Here is a 15,229-nt window from a genome sequence, read left to right as displayed (position 1 = left end):
CTTTTCTTTACGTGTATCTTGTTCACTATAGAGCCATGGTTTCTCACATTTAAAAATGTAGACATTTATTATATAGAGGTTAACCTCCACCTGCAGCTGTCATTCCACATTCCCTTGACAACATTATTTGTTTTTCAGGGAGGGCCTTGTGAAAGCGCCGTCGTTCTATCACATACAACATCTAATATTCCCAAATGGTCACAACATCTAGTACTGACCAGACTTAACCTATAACAAGGACCGATGTGTCAACATGATTATACTATGGATCAGATTTTTCTGACACTGCGATTTCTTTTGAATGTTGGAAATAAATTTATATATGTATATATATATAATTATTATATGCATATATATATTTCTAAACTATAATATTTTTTAATTAAATATTAACAATTTTTATACCTACAAACACTAGTATTTAATGCTTATACAATCCTCACTTTAAGGATGAAAGTTACTGCTGGTTAGGAAATTCGAACCCAATTATAAAGCCACCCTTGACTTTGTAGTCTAGCATCTTTCTTTTAGGTAATCAGCAAGTAACATGAAAATCGAAGGAAATTAAATACTTCTTTTTATGTTGTCGGGCATTCATAGTAAACAGCAGGAAAACATTCAACAATTAAGTCAAAATGTTGTGTTTGTGCCAATGTTGACAGCTTTTTTTTTTTTTTTTTTTTTTTTTTTTTTACATTAGTGAGAGGAGGGGAAAGTGGTATAATCACGTTGATACACACTTGAACGTAAGATTTTATAAGATAACATAATTTTTATGAAATGTAAACATTCTTTCCTGAATAGTCCTTGTTACACTTGTTTAAAGACTCATCGGAAATGATAGACCCTTTATAGAGGTACAAAAAGAAAAGGGTTTTATAGAGATTAAAAATCGAAGATTCTCTGTTATTTCACGGTTACGTAGAGTTTAACAATTTGGGCAGATTCTATTTATTCAATTTTTACTGATATGTTTCATGTTTATTTTTTTTTTATGTGTCAGCATCTTTTTTTCTGACAAGATGATTGATTCACTGATTTTTTTTTTTTTTTTTTTTTTTTTTTTTTTTTTGTGTATGAAGGAGGGGTTTGAGGAAATTTGCCAGCTGCTGTAAAATCTGATCTTTATCATTTTGCAATTTGTATGCAGATTTTTCTTTTTTTTTTTTCTTTATTTACTTTTCGTGATAATTCATGAATTATCTCCCCTGTAATTCTAACATTAATGCACAAAAAAATGAACCTAAGCTCAATGGAGACATTTGTGAATTATGTAATCTTATGCCATGATTAAATCCTACTGGATCTGTTATTTGACTATGCACTAATATTGGAAAAAGTATGGGTGCAGCAATGGTATGATAAAGTACACATGTACAACTAGTGTACTCTCTCCGTCAAAAATGACAAAAAGAAATATACTTTGCCAGTGTTAGCATTAATATTCATATAAAATCATTGAATTATGTCAGTAATTTAATTTTTCATATATATATATATATATGTATAAATTATGATGACCTAAAGAGAAGGAAAAACACTGATTTTAAAGATTAAAGTGCAGGATTTCTTTTCAAATATATTTCAGATGAGGGTTTTCTTGCTATTTGTTTTCTCTTCTCCCTACTGGGATTTGAAAAAAAAAAAAAAAATAACCTTATGGAAAACAAATGCATGCAAGTTATAGGTTTTAATATAATTATTTATATTTTGGACAGTCATCTGTCTTTCATAAGAAAATGTTGATTATAAACGTGTTCATCCTACGGTGAGACCCCAATTTGGGAGATTTGAAGAGCATCGAGTCATCACTTACTTGCTGTTACTCTGAGCTCAAGTATTAGTACTTGTCAGGTTTCCATATATATATGAGTTAAATAGAAACCATTGTTTACAGATTTATTTACAAAATTATACCACACACACAAAAGAAAATGCAACGCTAATGGTCTGAGCTGAAAAATGTATTCAATAAAAAGGAAGTCCTCGTGATTGATGTTGGGGAATGGTAGATTTTTCTATGTGAGTAAAAGTTACTCCAACTTCCTCTCAGTATAATTTTTTTGCAAGAGTTGGCTAAGTCGGAATTAATGTAGGAAATTCTGAAATCAAATAAAGCTGACTGATAATTTCTGAAAATATACATCAGTTACGCAAGGACTTGTAGCGCAGTGATTAGAGTACTTGCAAAAACCAATTGCAAACGCGATATTCTTCTGAAGGTCCAATTCTCTGTGTGGACAATCAAAAAATAGTTATGAATTACTTAGGATCTCTATCCAGTTATGGCTGACAGAACGAAAGCATGCTACCCCCTGTGAAGTAAGTAAAGTAAGAGAGCTAAGTAACGTTTGTTCAATGGCGACTTTGTCATATCAGACTGTAGCTTTCATTTCACTCCTCCTAATAAACAGGGAGCGGGTTTTTAAAAACAAACAAACCGATTTATTCACCTCATTCGAAACTGTCCCGCACAAAATGCTAACTGCTGAATACCTATCGCCGTCACGTCAATCAAAAACGCGCACCTGTTTTTTTTTAAACATTTTCCAACTGCGCGTCGTGAAGGCTTCATTTTTTTTTTCACGGGCACCTGTTTTTTTTTTTCACATTTTCGCGTTTTTTTTCACATACGCTGAAAAACACCCGGGCAACGCCGAGTATTCCTCGCTAGTTACATATAAAAGAAAAAAACATTTCATGACAAGAATCTGTATTTTGCTTTTGTGAGTTTGGTGATAGGTTTTGATTAAGTGCCAAAAGATATTGTCTGGTGGACTTTGTGTAAATTAAGAACGGAACAAGTGTTTGTTGGAAGCTATTTAATCAGTGTACAGAAATGCTCAGTCATGTTAGAATTAACAGCACATTTAGTGACAGCTTTAATGTTAAAGTAGGAGTACATCAGGATTCTGTGCTGAGTTTGTTGCTTGGCATTTGTCTCTTAGAAGCGTTATCCAGGGAGTTGCAGATGGGTTGTCTTGAAAGAGATGCTGATGATGCTATGAAATGATGGAAAGTTTACTTGTTAAGTTATAGAGTTGGATGAACTCCTTAAAGTTCCTTTGATCAATTTGTGGAAAGACTGTTGCAATTCTGTTTTTTGGTACTTGCATGCATTGTTACCATTACTTTGATCCTTGCCTGAATATGAATATTTCTCATGAAATGCCCTGTAATTTTTTTTCTGTACTTTTTTAAAAAATTTCAAATGTGGTTATGGTCCTCTGAAATTTTATTATAGTCGATGAAATGTGTACTCAACTATTAAATCAATACCAATTGATTGCGAGTTCAATCTCACAGGTGGGTATTATTCACACCTGAACATTTGTATACATGCATGCACAAACACTTTAATAACCACCTCCTCTCTCTCTTTCTCTCTCTCTCTCTCTCTCTCTCTCTCTCTCTCTCTCTCTCTCTCTCACACACACACATACACAGTGAACGCCTTTTGTCCAAACAAAATCAACTCTTTGACCTCTTAACTATTCAATCAAGAAGCTTTTGTTTATGACTCTTATTACAGTGCACACCCACTTCTTAGAAAGAAACTGCTTTTAACTGGCATTCCAATAATACAGGTTTGGATAGTTGTAAGTGAAAAATTGTTATGGTTTTATATCCCACATTTTCCAAGAATACTCTTTTAATGTCTTCTGGTAAGTCAGACACCCTCAATTTGCTTACAACATGCTTGGTTCAATCTTAAAATGCTTACACATTCCATATCAACATGCTTTTTCTTTAATTGCATAAATACTTTTGATTTTTTTTTTTTTTTTTTTTTTAACTCTTAAATTTATAAATAAGAAGCTAAAAATGTCAAATTGGCAAGCAGTCTAATAAAGAGATTGCGAGTTTGAATTCGATGATGAATGCAGAAAGAAAGCACTGACTACTTAGCTTTGTGACTGAAAGAATGAAGAATGTCTTGTAATGGAACTTGAAATTGTATTTAAAAAAAAAAACTTCTGATTATGGCTAATCACTTTAAACTTTGAAGTTTAATGAATAATCTGTTAGCACTTAGTTGGACATTTAAAATTAAAAAAAAAAAAAAAATGATCACCTATTAGGGTGTTGGATGAAAATAATCCTAACTTTGTAGATGTCAAAGGAAAGAAAGACAGGAAAAAAATAAGGCATTCTTTCAAAAATGTCAGAACTTTAATCTAGGCTTTCGAACTCTGGACAAAATATGTTCTGTATTTTGTCACATTGAATTGAAAATTTTCTGTATTTTGTCATATTGAATTCCTTTTGAATATAAATCACCGTTTTAAAACCTTTTTTTTTTTTTTTTTTTGCTTTCAGAGTGGTCATCAACCTGCTGTTCGAGTATGGGATGTCGAAGAGAAAGTACAAGTTGCTCAATTTCATGGACACAAATTTGGAATCAATTGTGTTGTAAGTATGGACATTTATTTATTAAGAAGCTTAAAAAGTATAGTTAATATCACTTTATCTTGTCTGATTTTTAAAATCAGACCCAGATAGCAATCCCTTTGATAAATCGCTATTTGACTCTAACTAGCCTGAATGTGTTTTTTGTCTTCCAATGTTTATTGATCCAAATATCATTGCACCCCAGTGGTGTGTTGGGCAGCAACAAATCTCCGCCTATCCTGAGCCAGCCTAGCCAGTGAACCCCAAGGATGCTGCATAGCGGCTTTGGCCACCAGCATTCATACGAATTTCACTTGCTCCCCACACGCTGAAGTAGGGGTTCTCTTTGTTGCTGTTTCCATAACATACTTGTTTTACGAGAAAGGGTCATTAGCCCTATGCTCAACATGGAGGACCAGAGATCATTCTTTGTCTGCTTTCTATCCGTCAACCTTTCTGGCAATGGTGGCTTTGCCAGAAGCTTTTGCTCCCGCCAGCATAGCTCTCGGGATCATTGAAACACTCTAGCTCCTTCACCGTGACAGGGTGATAATCCAAGGAGTGATCCAAATATAGTTTAGTTTATTTTTCTGATAATAAAAGGGTCAACTAGGAAGCTTGTTAAATTGAGACTATTTTCTCTTTCCGATCTATGAATATTGATAATTTTTTTTATTGAACTTAAAAAAAAAAAAAATTAGTTCACGTGATTAATAAAACACTGGGTGTCTAAAAAAAAAAAAAAAAAAAAAAAAAAAATGTACTTGCACTTTAACTGTTATCATCGTTGTTGGGACAATAATGGTCATTAATTTGAACATTTGTGAACATGATTTGTCTTTTGCATTTTAAGCTACTCCATTTCGCTCTGTTCAAAACTAAAGATTTTGTCATTCAAAATGCGAGTCCATTTTCTTGAGACCCCCCCCCTCTATTTACTATTACACTTTTTATTCATTACATTTATTTGTATATCAATACTTGTTAGATAATATGATTTTTCTTTTTTTTTTCAATGACATAAACATTTGATCATTATTTTAGCATAATATAATTACCACTACTTATGTGGAAATTATTTTTTGAATAGTTATCAATGAATTCCCCTTAAGATGAGCATATTTTTTATTTATTTACAGCTTTCATTACACAAATCTCTCGTTACATAAACCACAAAAAATTTCTGTATTCCCTTAGAAACAAACATTTAGATATTTGGCATAGCTAAGAAAAACACCAATTTTGAACCTTTTAAAGAAATGTCATACATTATTTTGTATTTATACTAAGATTTCTCACATAAGTCATTACTAGTTATTGATCACTGGCAATAACAAGTGGTGTTCTCTAGAGTCTGAGTGACAAGTCTTCCTAGATTTCCAGCAATCTTTGCCCTTTTCAATAAATGTTGCAAACCACTTTACATTATAAATGGCAGTTTGCCATTGATTTCTCTGTTAATGGCTTTCTTAAAAATTCCAGTACTCTCTATTACCTGAATGTTGCTCTCATTCCTCTGTTTTTCTGCCCACCTTTGCCCTTCACAACCATCTGAGACTTGGGAGAGTGAATTTCTGGCAGTTTCAATTCCTTTGGATTTGTGTAATGTTCTTGCTTTATATTTGGTTCCAGGCATGGAAATTGGTCTCACCCTTCCTCCCAGTAGGCAAATTCATCTCAATTCCAGCTTTATTTTCCATTGACAATTCTCATTCCATTTTTTAAATCTAATTTTTTTTTAGTTTGCTGCAGTTGTGAGTTACTGTTTTGTCCCTTTGTCCACAGTGTCTACATTTACTGTTTTATCAGGTTTTATGTATTTTAGCTTCTGATCATGTTGCTTTGTATGGCTCTTAGTTATGATTCTGTTTTTCTGTTCAAGTATTCTTTTTGTAGCTATGTCCACGTGTGTTCATGCACTTCTTTACTCAGTTTTATATATCATTCACCATTGCTTCTCTTACCGTTTTTGTTTTGTTTCTGATTTCACTGCTGTCTTATTCATTTTGGCCCTGGCTCTTGTAACTATAATCAGACTTTCTGTATTTTGAGTTATGTATTTTTCTAGATCTGTTATCGTACCAGTAATGAATTCATATCTAAAGAAATGGCAGACACACTAGAGGATGACCTCCGATCTGTAGTGCAATGAGAACAAAAATGGATGGTCACATTCAATGCTGCCAAGACTAAACTTGTTTCCTTCAATAACTACAAGAAGCCTTCTCTCCAACCAATAGCAATGGCCAATGACTCTTTATCTGAAAGTCCATCTTTTAAACTCCTCGGCCTAATGTTCACAGGAAACATGAGTTGGAACAATTACATTGAGAGTATTGCCAGGACCGCTGCGAAGAAGGTAGGTTCTCTCTACCATGCTAGAAAGTTATTAACGCCCGAAAGTATCCTGTACCTCTATAAGACCACCATTTGCCCATGTATGGAGTATTGTTGTCATATTTGGGCTGGTGCATCTGCTACTAGTCTCTCGCTCTTAGACAAGGTTCAAAAGAGTCGCCAACCTGATAGGTCCTGAACTGTCATCTAAACTTAAGCTTCTGTCCCATCGACGAAATGTTGCATCCCTCTGCCTGTTCTACAAGTACTTTGACGGTGAATGCTCTGACGAACTGCAAGCACTTGTACCGCCTCGACGTAAATACCTCCGACAAGAAGCTAAATCCCACCCCTTCACAGAGATCCCTAAATGTAAAAGAGCCTTCTACTCTAGTAGTTTCCTCCCCAGAATCGCTAGACTTTGGAATTCCCTTCCGGGTCCCTGCTCCCTAACTGTACTGACATGCAGAAGTTCAAGTGTAACGTGAACCGACATCTTGCTGCCCAACTCCCCACATAGTACCCCTGTAGCTTATGTTCCTGATAGTAGCCCCCTACATCAGTGGCAACGTGCCTTGCTTGGGGTGAAAATGTAATAAAAATAAAAAAAATAGCCCCCCCCCCACTTATCTCCTTTTTATATAGTTACTAGCCTGGTTGCTCGTAGGTGTGTGTTGAGCGAAAAAAAAAAAAAAAAAAAAAAAAAAATTAACGGGGGGTTAGTAGGCAGGTAGGCTCGAACCGGTCATGCGAAAGAGGTGTGTGTAAGGGTGATGGTTGAGGAAAAAAAAAAATAAATAAAAAAAATAAAATAGTAGTAAGCAGGCTTGAACCTGTAACGCGCGAGAGGAAAAGGATGTGACCCCCCCCCCCCAACAAATGGTTTTATCGATGCGTGCACCACGATTGTGACATCACGAGCGGTCAAAATAACATTTTATGTGACGTCGTTGACGCGAGGTTTAAATGACTTGCAAAAATGTCTGTGAAAAAATCGACTCCTTCTTGTAGAAAAGTGACCAGTTGAGGGTGAAGGAATTAATGTTTTTTTAGCCAATTTTTTTTAATATTTGTTATCCGAAGGGTCAGGCCTCAAAAGGATACCGATCTCATGAAAATCTGTTGCCTATGTTGAAAGTTTTAGACAGACATACATACATTTAATAGAAGATTATCCTTCATTGGGTACAGTGCACTGTGCATGATCATTAGTTTTCTAGTTCTTTGGTCTAGCCTAACGAAGGCTCAAAATATTTTACTGGGGATACTTCCCAGTTATTTCTTTATTCTTAAGTTTCTACTATATAATTTATTTTAAGAGTCTTCTTTGATATTCTTTTCCAATTTTCATTTTTATTTTGTGGGTCTGATGGCATATGATTCCTAAGTGCTCTCATCTCTTTTTGGTTAGGTATTTTCAGCAGTCGGCGACTGTCTTGAGTTTTCCCATTTTCATCCCTAGTAGTGCACACTTTTGTGAATTATTTAGATTCTGGTTGTTTTCATCAGATTTTCTACATTTTTTTTTCCCCCAACTACAGAGTGCCCAAAAGTCATTGAAAGGTTTTTAACTTAAATAGATTCTTTATTTTTGATATCTTTCTATAATTTTAATACAATCTAAGACATTGAGAAATTAAAAAAAAAAAAAAAAAAAATGCAAAATTCAAACAATATTTATGAAAAATAACATCTTTTTCAGCTTTGCATATTTATGCTCTTTCCAAAACATTATTCATGATAGATTGCAGAATCTCTGGATTGCGATTTAACTCCCTTATTTTGTTCCTGATGTTTTCCTTTAATTCTTGCAGGGTTTGGGATTTGTTAACATAAACTCTTTAAGATATCCCCACAAGAAAAAGTCGAGGCTAGTCAAGTCTGGGGAATATGGTGACCATTTGACATTGTCATAGCGAGAGATGATGTTGTCACCAAATTGACCCTTGATTTTGGTCAAACAAATTCATAACTTGCATACGTTGTTCATTGCTATACTTATCCATAATTAAGTTCCAAAATATCATAAATCTTTAAAATATCTGAAATAAAGAAAGAAATAATCATTAATGGTAAAATGACAAAGGTTTTCAACCCTTCAATGACTTTTTGGACACGCTGTAGATCCAAATTGTCCATATGCACGAGATGGTTTTTTTGTTATTTCTTTTGTGTCTGTGAACTTGTAATCAGTGTTGCACTTCCTGATATGCTGTTGAGTGGCATCATAGTTATGATGAACAGTAGTGATGTTATAGTCTTTCTGGAAAATGGCTCTGTATTTTTTTTTTTTTTTTTTTTTTTACCGTAGATATTGTGTTTCAGCTGTTAGTTTTAGTCTACAAGTTTCCTCTTTTTTATAAGATTGATAATTTTTTGCATCCTAAAGTATTTGGGGATTTCTTTTGTAGGCAATCCATGCCATGGTTATTTATTTTCCACCTTTTACATCCTCATATTTTTTTTTATGATGCTTCTTTCGACATTATCCTTTTTAACTATCTTAATTCAATGACGAATCTAAGTCTCTGCTTATTTGCCTTTTCACAAGGATATTTAGGCACAAAGTCACGTTTTAATGTAGAGAAAATCTAGTTTCTCCTTAAAGGAACACTCTAGATCAATTAAAAAAAACAAAAACAATTCTATCTAGAAAATTCTTTCCTTCACCGAGGGCAGAATAGATACTATACTTTGGTCCTAACCTGAAATTTTTTTTTTTTTTTTTTTTTTGTTGTTGAACGTATCCTCAAATATGAAGATACGTTCTCAATTATCTGTCCAAAAGAGTCTGGGAGTTAGATGGCATAGTTTCTGTTGAGCTAAGGCATAGTTCTGTATAGTTATAGGAAATTTACTTTGCCAAGCTTTACCTTCTTGCGATTTGAAAAGCGGTTAGTGTATTGCTAATCAAATGCAGTGCTACTATCTGGAGATGCTACCTGTGTTATTCAGGCATTTTTTTTGTAGGCCAAAGAGTACCTCCTCCTGTGTGTTGGCTTTTCAACTCCCATCTTTTAATTTTGTGCCACATCGCTGTACTGTGAGAGGGAGAAAAGTACTAACCCAATGGCTGAGAAATGCAATTTACGGTTTTTTCTTTTCTTTTCTTCTAGAACAAGAATTTTTTTTTTTTTTTTAGTAAATCCAGTTCATTTCTAAATATCATGAATCAATGAATTGTCTTTTATTTTGTTGAATTAATAAATTGGGAAAGAGTTGAGGGGATTACATTTATACATGATTAGTTTTTGTTTTCATTGCATTTGTTTTTTTTTTTTTTTTTTTTTTCATCAATATGATTAGATGCTTTGTATTTATATTACTGTTCTCATTTTGAGTGTTAACATGTTTTTTTTTTTGTTTTTTCTTTTTTTTACATAAGCATCACCACTTATCAAGGCCAAGAGGCCACTCGAGGATAAGGATTAAAGAGTGTACGGTAGAAATTGGACAATATAGTAATCGTTAATAATGAAAATTCGGTAAATTAACTTATATGGAACGGTTCATCAAAAACTTGTTTACGTTAGGCTTGAAGACAGCCATATTGTAGTCAGCTAGAAAGCAGGAAGACGGAAGTCAATTCCATAGACGTGCAGTTCTAAGAAAGAAGCTTTGTTCATGGAATCTACGTTTAGGTTTAGGCACAGATAAAAAGTGGGGGAAAAATTAGTGATAGTGTTTTCTGCTAGATGGGTGTTTCTTGTATGCATTAAAGCACATTCAATACTCCCTCCCCTTTTTTTTTTTTTTTTTGTAGAATTATAATTTCTTTTGTTAACTGGTAATATTTTTTATTTCTCTTTAAAAAAAAAATTTTTTTTTTTTTTTTTTTTTTTTTTTAATAAAATTTAGTCTTTTTAAATCGTGCACGCAAAAATAACATTCAAAATCAGAACAGTAGCCCAAAGAATCCAAATAATACGAATAATCAATCCTTATGAAAAGTTTTTCTTGAGAATGTAATTCTTTATAAGTCGCTCACAGTAAAAGTTTGGTATTAATGGTGTTGTAACATTGCATGAAGAGTTCTTCAACCTCCACCCCTCTTAGTAGTGGCAAAAGCACTGAGATGTTGATCTTTTTTAAATTTTTTTCCTCTTTGTGGCTGAAGTAAGTAATGGAACCCACTAAAAAAGGACAGTAGATGACTTCATTATTTGCTCTGGGATTTAGTTTATCTTTTACATGGGGTATCCAGATATATTTATATATGGTTCTTGTCATTCTAAAGAACGGCAAGAAGCATATATAAATAAATACACAATTAGATTCCAGTAACCATGTCTTTATTCAGTTTTTTAAAACATCCAGTTCTTGACCAACTGCTTCATCACTCAATCAATACAGTTGGATTTTCTATAAGTGTTACTTGTCAGATAGAAGGCCCAAAGTCTTCTAAAACATTAGAAAATAAAAGCAAAAAAACAAAACATTAACAATAACTTTTGTGTGTGTGTGTGTGTGTGTGTGTGTATAATATATATATATATATATATATAATGACTGTATATTTAGACAGTTTTCTTTCATTTAAACATTGTTAAACAACAGAATTCTTCTGCTAGATTATACCATTTTTTTTTCTCTCCTAATCTGCTTAGTTTCAAGATTAGGAAAAATAAATTTTCAATATGTAACAGAAGTACTTTTGATTCTGTCATTGAACCATCTTCAGGAAACAAAAATAATGAATAAGTGGGTAAAAAAAAAAAAGAATGAAAAAAGTGCCATATTCGAGGTCATTAAACATCCACAACAAATCAGTATAGTTCCAGAAAAGATCTTAACAGCTTATATGCCGGAATGACAAAATAGACAGGATAAATTGTATTTATGATAAACATTTAAAAATATTAGGTTTCATATGCAATAGGTTGTAGGGGTTTAAAAGATAGCTTCGAGAATTTTTCATTTTTAAAAAATTAGTTTCAGAATGTAATATTTTTGTGTCAAGTAAAAATGGTCTAAAATAATGGGGGTAAGGGCAGTCATATTTTCTTAAATGCTGATAAATTGAAGTAGAATTTACCAAGTGCATAGTTGGCTTAAGGGGAAGAGTAGTGGTAATAACACCAATGTAGCTATTATCGTTGCCATAGTAGAAAGATGCATTCTCTCAAGTCATTGGAACTTATAAATGAAATTGGTTCTAATTTTTTTTAAACACGGAGGAATTGTTTGTTTCTACAAGATTTTGGGTTTTAAATTTCTTGCAGTAAAAAAAAAAATGATTCTTATTTTATTATTGCTGTCAGTAAGAGATATATCAGTGTGCAGTACTTTTTAAGGCTTTTTAATCTGATCTAAAGTTTGGTTACATTTAATTGCAATAGTCTAGGTTAATGGAGTTATTATGCTGAATATTGGTAGTAGTATCGATTTTTGTTATTTTCAGTAGTAATTATATTCTGTGAATTATCTGCCCCTCAAAGCTAGGAAGAGTTCTCTTAGAACTGAATAGTCATCCCACATTCAGTTTGTCAGTGATATAATTAGGAAGTTTATTAATAAGAACTTGTTTTATATTCAGTTCAAAAGTATTTTTTTTTTTAAATAAGAGACTTATTTTGCATCGTTTAGTAGCTTTTTAACTATGGCTATTTTGTAACAAGGAGACATTTGCTTTTGTAATTTAAGAGATTAGTTTACACTGGTAGGATTTTTATTAGAAGAACGTTTAAACACTAGTGGTGTCACATCAAAACATAGGATTTTATTACCTTTACTTGTGTGGTGAATTTAAGAACAATATATTTAAAAGATATTCTGTAGTTTGTATATTTTGTCATTATTGCCAGTTGAAATAAGAATACCATTGGCATAGCTTACATAAATAGTGTTTTATAGTGTTATTAAATATTTTGTTTTCTAGGTTTGTCATACAGCAATGCTAAGTCTGTCTGAGAAAGCAAGTCTATCTGTCAAACTGTCAATTTGGCTGTAAATGTTTTCTTTGAAGTCTTAAAAGGATACTTCAGTGAGTCAAATTAGTAACTTTCTTTTTTTTTTTTAATTTTAAGTGAAGGAAGAGACAAGTTACTGTCAATGTTATTGATAATTATATTGCCATTTTTTTTTAATGGGTGCGTTATCGAATAAGCTCTCTACATCAAGTAAATCAATCATTTTATTGTCTGGTTGATTGGTTTTGTATTTGTTCTTGTGTGTAATTTATGCTATATTTATTAGGTAGATATGGACTTATGAGTTCAAGTTTTTTGTTAATAAGTATATCAGAGTATTGATTTGGGATAGTTTTGATAGGTCGAAGAGGAGAATTGATGCTTGTGTATTTTAATGATCTCATATAAATTAGTTTGTTGTTTTTTATTGAAATTCTCTTTTCCTCCAGCCTTTTGTTTGTTGTGTTACCTGAAGATAATTCAACAAAGAATCAATTGTTGGTGATATGTAATAAATTGTTATTGAGATTCATTTTTAAACAAAAAAAATTGTGGAGAAAATTAAAAAAACAAAACAAAAGCTTTATAATCAAGCAATAGAATTCTCATGCGTTTAAGGATATATTTCTTTGGTCTTTTGGCTAGAAACAAAGTATAGTATCTGTTCTAATGCTACACCTAGTCTTTTCTGTCCTAAATCAGTGAAGAAAACCTTCCTGACTGAAACAATTTTTATTTCTGTTCTGATCCAGAGGTACCCCCCCCCTTTTTTTTTTTTTTGAGAGATAGTTTTTCTCCACATTAAAAACAAACCTTGTGTTTAACTTTGCCCTCGTGGGGAGGCAAGTAAATAGGCACAATGTTTGCTTGGCGCTTCTACAGAATTGGGGGCGAGATTTTCGGAAATCGTAAAACTGAATTTCACATGAAAACAATGGTATCTATGTATTCCTCATGTTTTTAAGATGGTTATATCCCAAAATTACGAAAATCGATTAAGTAGAAAATTTTTTGTTAAAGAAAATAAAAAGTAGAATTTGATGAAAATGATCGTTCAACAGGGAGGTAATTTTCCGTTCAAATTAAACAAAGATAGTGGCAATTTTTCACCTGCTAACATGATTAAACTTTTTTTTAATAATTCAGTAATATTCAAATAATTTCGATTGCATAATTTGGAAGCTACCATTGTAACTTATTAGAATTGACAAAAAAAATCAGTTGATACCATTGTTTTTCTATCTGAAAACTTCATTTATCGACTACAAAACCTCGTCCCAATAATGTAGAAGCACCATTTGCTTATATATGTGTGTGTGTGTGTGTGTGTACACATTGTAAGATTTAAAGTACCAGGTGAAATTCAGTTCTAATTAACACTCTTCTGGAGGTTGATGGTTCAATCCTCAGTGTGAAGACTTCTACCTGGTCGTGGATGACAGAATGAAAGCATGCAACCCGCATTGATTATTTTTATTTATTTTTATTTTTTTAATCTTGATCTTTTGGATAATCCAATGTATATTTCTGTTAAATCGTCATCACTTTTTTTTTGAGTACTTTCAGCTTATTCAATTGTCATAAACTAGGGTGTTCGTCTGGCTTATTCATGTTTGCTGGGCGTTTTCTTTAATAATTAAGTAGTAATTATTAACTAATTATTTATTATAATTAGCAAAATATTTTGGGAAGTTCTATACGCATAATATATGCCCCTCCTCCTCCTCCCCTAAATGTATTTTTTGTATTTGCAAAAGTATATATAGACATTACACCAGAGTTTTACAGCGATTTGGCATTTTTTTTAAAAAGCAACAAATCTTTAATTAAATATTTAATAATTTAGACAATCCGAATCTGTAATTGCATCGAAAACGGAAAATTTTTTGGAACCGTCCTATCGCTAATTATTATTACACAAACAAACAAAGCAATATCTTTGACTGAAGACCTGGGTACGGATTTCTTCTTGGAAATATAATCATTAGCCTTTATGTTCCAGATGTGTTTAGCATTCACATGATTTTTAAGGTTCTTGAACAGCTGATAAAAAGACAGAACGAAGGCCTTTTTCTTGTTGTTGAAAGATACCAAATTTGGTAACCAACACCCTGGATGATTATTTCAAGATTTAGAACTTTTACCATATTAATTCTTTGCTATTATATTTTTGTGATTGTGTTTTTAGTAAGGGGTGTTGTTGTCTGGGTGGAGGGAGGGAGAATGAATGTACACCTGATTGTACCTGATTGTTCACTCAAGGTTTTCACGCTTCCATTCATTTCCAATTCAGGTGGAATGGAAAACATCTGAAAACATTTGACCCACAATTAATTTTCCTATATTTTCGTAATTTTTCTTTCTTTTTTTTTTATGGGGATTCTTGTATTTTATCTTTGGATGCTTCAGTTGTTCTCTTTAATAGAACATTCGCTCTTGCACGTGGAACCGATCCCTCTCACAGCTGTCTCGGCCATCTTTTTACCATTCAGGGAAGAAAAAATGAAAATGTTAGATTTATCCTCGTCAACTGAAGTAAATTTACCACAAAATTATTTTTTTTACTAGTGATGTACTTTTGCAACACATTG

General features: G+C 32.5%; 1 protein-coding gene across 5 annotated transcripts in view; it reads left to right on the top strand.

The window, feature by feature from the left end:
- Positions 1-15,229, top strand: part of LOC145260432 (uncharacterized) — a 544,502-nt gene that overhangs the window by 267,998 nt on the left and 261,275 nt on the right. For all 5 annotated transcript variants that reach the window (XM_080118436.1, XM_080118435.1, XM_080118434.1 and 2 more), the window contains exon 4: positions 4,321-4,413. In XM_080118436.1, the coding sequence (XP_079974562.1) occupies positions 4,321-4,413 (93 nt within the window). The remainder of the gene's footprint in view (positions 1-4,320; positions 4,414-15,229) is intronic.

Source organism: Euprymna scolopes, chromosome 36, assembly GCF_053919585.1.
Source record: "Euprymna scolopes isolate OS-2025 chromosome 36, ASM5391958v1, whole genome shotgun sequence".
Classification (NCBI taxonomy): domain Eukaryota; kingdom Metazoa; phylum Mollusca; class Cephalopoda; order Sepiida; family Sepiolidae; genus Euprymna; species Euprymna scolopes.
This window is presented reverse-complemented; position numbering and strand designations above follow the sequence as displayed.